This window comes from Gadus chalcogrammus, chromosome 23 (assembly GCF_026213295.1).
Source record: "Gadus chalcogrammus isolate NIFS_2021 chromosome 23, NIFS_Gcha_1.0, whole genome shotgun sequence".
Taxonomy (NCBI): domain Eukaryota; kingdom Metazoa; phylum Chordata; class Actinopteri; order Gadiformes; family Gadidae; genus Gadus; species Gadus chalcogrammus.
In genome coordinates, this window is record NC_079434.1 from 5,360,763 (window position 1) to 5,370,721 (window position 9,959).

Here is a 9,959-nt window from a genome sequence, read left to right on the forward strand (position 1 = left end):
TGCACTGCTGTCCCAGGGACAACCTGCAGGGGGCAATCTACCCCTTCATATCAGACCTCGTGGACAGACTGCAGAGTATCTGTGGCCTACCAGTCCGTATGACCAGTCAACCCTGCTACCCCACCAGTAGTCTGACCAGCTCAGGGTCAGCACAGGTATGCATGAAGACACACACATACACATACTCAAACACATTGCACACACGAACACACAAATTTAAATCATGTACATGCAAACCACAAATAACATAATTTCACAAATGCCATAAGTCTTACATGTTAGCAGTTATCTTAAAGGTTGCATAGGTGATTTGCTTTTTTGGCCATTTTTGCAAAATTACTTGAAATCCTTATCATAACCCGCTTACAGCCACTGAGTTAGAAGTACTGACATGAAAATTAAACTTGTCAATCATCTGTGGAATGGGCAGGGCTCGAAAAACTCCAGCCAATCATATCCATTGCCACCGAGTTTCATTGGACAGTAAGTACGTCAATCAAACGGTCGTACTGCACTCCCCCTCCCCCGCGCCCCGCGCGCGACCCCTTCGTGCAGTACTCGTGACCCAGAGCTCGTGACCCAGAGCAAGCTCCTGTTTGTTGTTATCCTGCGGTAGCTACTGGAACTAGTTAATCCACATTTGGACCTAGCAGTAGAAGACAATTTCCATGGCAGACAAGACGCCACCATCCCCACCACCACCACCACCACCAGCAAAGAGAAGGAAAACTCTTTTTCAGAGAGTAATTGATAATAAAAACGCTGAAAGAGAAAAACTGAAATCAAGAATAATCCTAGGCGCTGCTTTCGAACGTTGGCGGCAACTGAAGGACGAGAAGGGTCTAAAAACCGATGCTTGTGTGGCGGTTGACCTAGTTTCAAAGTTTATACCGTTTATACTCGGTAATACCGGTGTGGAGACGAGTGTATTACTCGGTGTGAAAATGTCCACACCGCGGCAACCCTAGTGAAAACCAGGACTTCAAATACAATTATATGAAACAAACATACATTTTCTAAAAATAGTAATGATTTATGTGACCGTTTAATGTTTATAACATCTGGTGCAACCATAGCAGCGAGAACGTATTCTCAGCAGGGGGTGCTGGGAAAAAAAAAACTCAGCCTGCACTAGACTCGCAACTCGTTACATTGATAAAAAAAGATGTATAGCAGCGCAGCTCAATTACACCAGTGCATGCGCGCACAGTTGAAAATCGATCGTTCACATCCAGCTGCTCACAGAACAAGTTTAGCGCACCACCGCTACCCTCACACTTTTTCATATAACCTTTTTTCAGCACTAGGTCATATGAGCATTAAATAAATGCTGCGTCTCAAAATGCCTTGGACAGCAGCGAGGATGACTCGCTTTGCCACGGGCCGAAACAGTTCGGAGCGACCACAGCCAGAGCGAACACAGCGGGGCAGAGGAGTGTCAGGAATAGTCTTTGGTGTACACATCAGTACGGCCTATTTGCACTACTGTTTAGTGGCAATGCAGTGTTTTATTCGATGCCTTTTTATTTTCGTATATTATTTCAATGAATACAATTTATTTATTCATAAAAACCGGATCTGGTCTTCAAATCTTTTTTCCAAATATAGGTCGTCTTACAATGGGGTTTGTGTTTATATTCGGACCAATACGGTACAGCGGGCGCTCACATGACGTTAAGCATTTCCTGGTGCATAATGTGACGCTTCAGAAACTAAAATCCCGTTTCTCCCCGTTGAACCGACAACACATAACCGGCGTTTTCAGAAATCTCCACTCTGGCCGGAGTTTTTAGAAATGATCGTTTTCTGTGATAAGACAGGGCCTCGGACAGGGGGTGTTGCAGCACCCCCAGCACCCCTACTTCCCGCGGTACTGGGTGCAACTTACAGCTGAATGTAGTGCCATGTTGTTAAACGAAAACCTACGCTAGCCTGGCTCGCTCTCGCGCATCTCTGTTCGCGCTCGTGCATGATTGCGCGTCCAGGTACTTGGAATGGGTGGAGTCAGAGTCAGCGTTGAAGGAGAGGGGGTAGGACCATTTGAGTTGTGTATTTTCAAAATCTGCTGGCGTTTCGCAAATCACCTACCCAACCTTTAACCAGTTGTAAAGCACCACATAATCTTCAATATACATGATGTGACGAATGGATCGCAGACCATGCCATTAGTACTGTCTTCGACAAGCAAGTTAAATGAAAGGACTTGGCAGATAGAAACACTGTTTGAGCATTAAAAAGCAGAAGGTAGACGTCATTATGCCTGATCGAGGAACATTGTAGTAATCTCCCAATTAACTTTCTTTGGAAGCTAAAATTCTCATTTAAATGACAGTCCTTGATCTGTAAATTAAGTAAAAACAGATTCTTATATAAGTCAATTAACGTTTGTTAATAGATAGAGTGAATTTTGGTATAATTAATTTGCACAACCTAGCAATTACCTAATATATGAACCATTGTTGCTCACAAAAAACGACATTCAAGCAAGATAATGAGATTCTTCTCCTCCCCCCCCCTCCTCTCCTCCACTCCTGTTTTCCCTTCTATTCCTACTGCCCAACCCCAGGTGTTGGATGGTAAACCGGTCAACCTTGCCACCAGATCCGCCCTCCGTCCGGTTCTCACCCAGCTTCCTGCCCCAGCTGCCCCAGCTGTACAGCCCTCGTTTGGGCTACAACTGCCAGGCAGGTCCCCTGTGTCCCTTCAGCCTGGAGGTGGCAGCCTTGGAGGGCGAAGGGAGGATGTGTGCGTAGGGGTGGAACATGAAGAACGAGTTTACCGGTCTAACGGCACTCAAAGGCAGACCTTGGTTCAGGGGAGAGCGAATACTTTCTCCGCCTCTGCAACCACTGCATCCTCGCAGTCCCCATCTCCCTCAGCACCCCCCCTCAAGCTGGTCCCCGTCTTCAGGAACAGGGTTCTCACCCGCCACGTCGACGTGACCCAACTCCTGGCCCAGGAACAGGAGAACCAGAGGAGGGGAGGGGCAGCGGAGGGCGGGAGAGCCACACTGGCCACCTACACCAACAAGAGAGCCGCGCCTGCTACCTCATCTCCCTCCCCCTCAGATCTCTGCTTGGCATCCTCCTCGTCCTCGTCCTCTCTTCACTCCTCTTCGTTTGTTTGGTCCCAGAGACCCCACAATCCCATAGTACCTCCCCCACCTTCCCTCCCCAGCTTCACCCATCGCTCCAAATCAAGGGAGGTCAACACCCACCGACTGACACATGACCGCCCCCCTGAAGCCAATCCCACCTCAGCTCCCGTCCCTAACAAACAACCAAACCCCAAGATGAACCCCAGCGCCAGCAAGATGGCTGACGTCAAGTCTGGATGTGAAACACAACCGTTGACCCTCAAGCCTCCTGCACATGTGGTACAATTCGATGTTCCCAGCGACAAAGGAGTGAGTACAACTCACTGGATGCTACCTAGCAGAGGTTTAAAAACCGTTTGTGACTAATGTTCTACGAATGCACTCCGATATATGTTATAGCCGAGTACCGCTTTCTCCGGTACAAAATATTTTGGGCAGGGAAATTCCTTTAAACATAAAGAATACATGTCATTTTTATTTATAAACATATAAACATTCCACTCCAGGGGGAGAATTTTGAGTCCAAGCCGAAGAGACCCAAGCAGAAAATACAAGAGGTGGATGTGGAGTGGATGGCCAAGAGCAACCAGGTGCCCCCCGGGGAGAGGGGGGGTGATCAGAGAACACACATCGCTCTGTTCTCCCCAACAAAGTGCTTCCCTTCCGTCGCTTTATCCATCATTTCTCCTTCCAGGAATTTGTCCTCCACTTTGTCATTCCCATATATTTCCTCTCCTTTTGACCTTCCTCCTCCTTTCCGATTTCTCCTTTCTACCATCTGTTCTTTATTACAGTTTTCCTTCCATATTTCCTTCCATGGTTGGATTCTTCCATCCTTCTAAACTATTTCTAACCCTTGCATATGTCCTTCCTTCCTTGTTCCTATCACATTCCATACATTACGTGTCTGAAAAGCCAAAGATTCAAAATGAAAGCCAAAAGTCAGAAAGTCTCAGCATGCAGACAGCTCTTCTCTCTGTAGATTAAGAATGCATTTTCAAAGAGATAGGTCATAAATTAATAAAGTCGGGGACTAGAAGGCCACTATAACTAACGATTTATATCAGGATTTGGGGAAGAGTTATATCAGTGTAGACAGAGGGTTTAGTACTACATACATATACGCTGTGTGTTAGTGCATGCGTGTGTGTTTGTGCATGTGTGCATGCGTGGGCACACGCCGGTGCATGCGTGTGTTTCACCATAGTTTCCCTTTAAAAACGAGGCAGTTAACAGTGTTGATGCGATGGAGTGTCTGGGGGAGACTGCAGAGCTTACATAAACCTTGTGTAGATAACAGCTTCATCCATCACTTTAACAACGCACCATTTAACAACCTCAACACACTCATTTTCTCCAGCACTGACCATAACCACCAGTATACCCGTCACAGGCATTCCCCAGAATCACCAGCTCCAGCTCAGCACCACTGTTGTCGTAAAGTGGGTGACTTTGTTTAGACTTTGTACGCCCATGGATTTACGGGAACTTCAATGTGTGTTTGTGTCAGATTGTGTTTGTGTTTGTCTGTCAGTGTGCGTGTGTATGTGTGGATCTGTTTTTCCTGTGGTTGTGGTGTTGTGGTGGATCATTTTTACGAGAGGGGCACTGTTGATGTTAGGAATTTATAGGTGTTATGCCACAGCATCTTAACCATCTAAGTTAAATACTTAATACCCCCCCCCCCCATCTCTCTCCCCCCTTGGATCTTTCTCTCTTCCTCCATCTCTCTCTCGCTCTCTCATTCTCTCTCTATCACGCTAGCTATCCAAGGTGAACTCTGCAACCCTATTGGCCTGGCTAAGAGGAAGGGGCGCTGCCGTCCGTGTGAAAGACAAGAAGGAGGAGCTAATGTTGAGGGTCATGGGCTGTTTGGGTGACTTACATACACATGCACAGTGATAATGAAGATTCTCAAAAATGGTTGATTTGAAACTCATTACTCATTACATTACTACGTTCGAAAGTAATTGCACATCACAGGTTCCATGTTTTGATTACACGTTTCTCCTTTGCTTACGGTTTTTGATTGGTGGTTAATGCCCTAAATCCTACTGAAATACTTATACTTTATATATATATTCATGTTAATGTTGTACTTTCGGTTTAATTGATACTGAAGCTTGGTTGTATTAAAGGAGGTTTCAAATACTTTGTTGCTTGGATGCACTTTCTGATTGTGAAGTCAGTAGCTGGCTGGGTGAAGACTGTCGGCCAGAGTCAGCTTTTTCCATGGAAACCAGTCCCACTGATTTCCATGCAGTGTGTGTGTGTGTGTGCATGTATTTCTGTACGTTGTGTGAGTAATAATCAAAATAAATATGGCCTAGCCTCTGTAAGGCATATAAGTTCTTTCTGTCTTTGGCCACAAAAACTGTAATACTGACAACTAATGTGGATTTTTTTGTTAACTCCACATTACAGTTTGTCCATACAACTATGCAGTATTTCCCAATTGAGGTTGTGTTTTCCCCTTGCACTCAATCACACACTTTAACGACATGTTGCTGTTGAAACGTACACATGAATTACACCATCCCCCCCCCCACACACACACACACACACACACACACACACACCCTGTGTTGGTGCTGAAGCTGCACTCTGAGGGAAGTGGAAATGCAGTTTTCTGAGCCCTCACATCAAGGGGGATGGGGCTTCTGGATCCGTTTTCAGGGCTGTTTCGATGAGTGATCCTCAGCGTTTTCACACACTAACGAACCAGCTTCCATCTTACTTTCTCATTATTTCGTTAAACTCTCCTTTCTGTCTTTCTTTCCTTGCATTCTTTATTTATGTCTTGCTTTCTTCATTCGTGCTTTGTTCCTTTCTTTCACCTCTATTTTTGTATTCCTTCAATTTTTCCATTCAAGCTCTAACCTTTCCACAGATGTTACTCCCTCTTGCTAGGGTCTGTGGCTTGTTTCTGTGACAACCATGACACATACCCATGGCCGACTGCCAACGGTGATGGCATGACAAATTGAGCTCAACATATCCCCATCCCGTGCTCTGAACCTCTTTGTTTTATTCTTTTAAACGTTTTGCTGAAGTTGGGTCTTGGTCAATAACTTTTATATTTCAGTGCATCGTAGTTTTTTCCCTGGGTTCACATGCAGTGTGACCGTGTGTGTTTGTCTACATAGAACTAGACAGCATGTCTTTCACTGCTGTTTTTTCCAATTAATGCTGTACCTTCCTCTCTCAATCACACCCACGTGTCACTGTTCCAGTGTACACATAAACAGCGTAACACATACGCACACACACACACACACACACACACACACACACACCCTGTGTTGGTGCTGAAGCTGCACTCTGAGTGAAGTGGAAATGCAGCTTTCTGAGCCCTCACATCAAGGGAGGAACAAACTGGCGCTGAGGCTGTTTTGATGAGAGTTCCTCAGCGTTCTCCCTAATGAGACCAGCAGGCTTCCATGCAGCTTTTTTCTTTCTTTCTCTCTTTATTTTTTTCTGTTTTCCTCCTTTCTTTTTCTCGTTGTTTCGTTCTCCCCTCCCTCCTTTCTTTATTACATTCTTTATTTATGTGAGTCTTTCTTCATTCATGCTCTTTGTTACTTTTTTCTTTCCGTCTGTTGTTTTTTATCTGTTTTTCCATTCTTGCTGGATATTCTTGACGAGTCAAACCCAACCTGCTCCTCAACCCGTGTTCTGTGCCTTTTAGTTTTAGACTTTCAAACTTTAAGTATTTTTATCTAATTATTGATTATATTATGCAACAATATTAGGAGATTTCCATTAAAAAAGGTTTGCTGAAATAGGGCCTTGGTCAGGAACCTTTGTATTATGTGTGTGCCCTTGTGTGTGTGTGTGTGTCTGTCTGTCTGTCTGTCTGTCTGTCTGTCTGTCTGTCTGTCTGTCTGTCTGTGCATCTCTACCCCTGTGTGAAGCACACAAACACACAGACACAAAAAAAAGGAGTTTGTCTCTTTAGACATTTATTATTCCTCAGCACACACACATAAACAAAACACACGCATGCATACTAGACACAAACATAAACACACAATTATTGAACATGCAGATTTTCCCACGCATACTCATACCACACACACCAACACATGACTCCCCTGCTCCCTTGTGTAAGCACATTAACATCCACTCACACACATAAATACAGACAGGTGCAAAACATCAGCCCACAGCTGGAGGGGAGGAACATCTGTCTCCAGTCAAACCCAGAGTCGACCCATTACTCTATCTGTGTATGAGAGGGTGGTAGTTGAATCTTTTACATCACTATGTGTTTCAGTATTTTTACACTGTGTGTTGTGTATGTGTCTGTGTGTGTGTGTGAAGGCAGTTCCCTCGGGACCTCCACACATTCCTACCAACAAGCAGCGACCTGCGACTATCCTGCTAACGCTGCGACTTATCAGTAGTCTGTAGGTTCTATGTCTGCCTGCACGTCCGTCTGTCTGTCTGTCATCCGCCCTACCTCTACATGTCTGTCCAGTATGCACACAAACACAACCCCGGTCCAGGTCGCTCTCTGACAAATGTAAGCAAAGGAAAACGAGCGCACACTGATATTGTGTATTTCCTTCCATCCTGTCTACATTTGTCTATCTGTTGTGTTGCCTGTAAAGTGTTTCAGTGTCTATAGGTCAAAACTAATCGAGAGTTTGGCATGAGTGTGTGTGTGTTTGTGTGTGTGTGTGTGTGTGTGTGTGTGTGTGTGTGTGTGTGTGTGTGTGTGTGTGTGTGTGTGTGTGTGTGTGTGTGTGTGTGTGTGTGTGTGTGTGTGTGTGTGTGTGTGTGTCTGTGTGTGTGTGTGTGAACATGAGTGTTTACATTAGGATTAGTGTGTTGACTTTTATGGTCCTTTAAATAACATGTTGATATTAAATTGTCTCAGTGGCGGTCAACTCACTTCTGTTCTCTCTAAGTTCAGTACCCTCGCCGGACCAGCCTGCGAGATGTTCGATTACAGTGTGTATAAACAGAAGGCATGATGGACACTGTGTACAACCACAATGAAGGTTTAAAGGTGTTAGATCTAGTTTTTCTTGGCTCTTTGTGCGTGTGAGAGAATGTACTTGCTTACTTTGAGGTAGTGTATGTATATACTATATCCATAGATTATATACACACTGCATGTGCGTGTGTGTGTGTCTGAGTCTCCCCGGGTCCATGTCCTGTATGTAATTCAGAAAATGTTCCAGCCATTTCCCGAGAGTATGATAAGTAAGTAATACAATCCTATTGGCACGGTATAGAGCGGCTTTACCGGCATGCAGGACATATGTGTGAGTTATTTAAGGCTTTAAAAGCCCAGGGCAGCAGTTAGCTGTCCAATATTTCAAGACAAAGACTTATTGTAATATTGGAACAGAATATTGAAACTGAAGAAAAGAAAACGATTTTTGAAAGCTTCATTCACCCTTGAAACAATGCATGGAATGTGATACTCCATAACACCCTAACAAGGTCAGAGGACATCCAGTTTGTGCCCTGTCCCAATACGTGCGTAATCATTCTCAGATGTCCTCTTTCCAAAAGCAGAGGTGTCTCTGTTCTCACTCAGGGTTCAGTTCAACACCTGATTAACTTTCCTCTGATATAATAGCTAAAGCAGAATAGGATGTTTGAACTGAAAGGTGCTCGGTTTGATGCCCCGATGTCTACTGCCTGCAGGCGCCCTTGAGCAATGCCTAACCATTCCCTGCTCATTGATGTCTCACTGTTACTTTGATAACATTTCATATTAAGCATGCTCATTAACTTCACTGCTATAATCGAATTAAGGCCAAAATGGCAGAGAATGTGTGGGCAATGTTATATATATATTTATATATATATATATATATATATATATATATATATATATATGTATATATATATATATGCATATATATATATATATATACTTTTTGTTTTTGAGAAAAGCCTTTCTAACAAGCATAAGTGTGAGCAAATCTTAAAATCCCGGAATGATATTTCTTTTATTTAACATTTGCCTGCTCACTTCTGGATTGCAGTCTCAAAAAACGATCAGTATGAACTGTGTGGTCAGGAGGTGTAAATTACACTGGCTATATTTCAGCATTACACAACAGACAAAACATACAGACGACAATAATTGGGGAGATTTAGGAGACCAGCCAGCTGCTCCCACACATTGATGTCCTCAAGCTTCACACCAACCGGCCACAGAGGATTGATTTCTCCGGTTCATGGGTCGCGGCCAACTCTTAGGTCTGGACGTGTACCAATGGGCGTGGGAGATTTCACAGTTATTCTCCCTTTGATTGTTAAAGAATTTGACGATATCTTATTTCCCAATTTGTTTGGCAATGATTTTGAATGAATTCTTGCTTGACGTTTTGAGCACAGAGATCTGTTTGGTGACGGGTGACAGCTATAGTTCATATTCCAGTGAAGTGTCAGTGACACAAACAGACACTGCGGATAAGGCTGACGGATTCCAAACATAAAAGGAGTCGATAAACTATGGGCTATGTTAAGATCACTATAGTTCATTCTGTGTGGACAATGATTTGAATATTGATTTAGGGGGGGGGGGGGGGGGGGGGGGGTTGCTTACATCATCAAGACTGGATTCTAATTGTATTCGGAGTCATGGGTTTTCATCCAATGAAACCTTACTGACTTTGTCTCTTTACATCTCTTCCTAACAGCGTTTATTGCATACATACCCTGTGATTGATTCTCACTGGACTCTTCTCTTATTTCCGCCCCGGGTTGTATTTACGTAAATCTCCTTTCAAAGGAATCAGTGTAGATTAGGAAACACTTCACAACAAACACAAAATACACTGCTGTCTGTATTTGGTCTGATCAGAACATAGACACACAAAACAGGCCTGTTCACACA

The 9,959-nt window shown here is 44.0% G+C and overlaps 1 protein-coding gene across 4 annotated transcripts in view; it reads left to right on the forward strand.

Annotated features, from left to right (window-relative positions):
• Positions 1-5,411, forward strand: part of LOC130377393 (uncharacterized protein C18orf63-like) — a 12,216-nt gene extending 6,805 nt beyond the window's left edge. For all 4 annotated transcript variants that reach the window (XM_056584495.1, XM_056584493.1, XM_056584494.1 and 1 more), the window contains 4 exons: positions 1-155; positions 2,567-3,406; positions 3,604-3,687; positions 4,862-5,411. The exon at positions 1-155 is cut by the window's left edge and continues 32 nt beyond it. In XM_056584495.1, coding sequence (XP_056440470.1) covers positions 1-155; positions 2,567-3,406; positions 3,604-3,687; positions 4,862-4,999 — 1,217 coding nt within the window. In that variant the 3' untranslated portion in view covers positions 5,000-5,411. The remainder of the gene's footprint in view (positions 156-2,566; positions 3,407-3,603; positions 3,688-4,861) is intronic.
• The last annotated feature ends 4,548 nt before the right edge of the window (positions 5,412-9,959 follow it).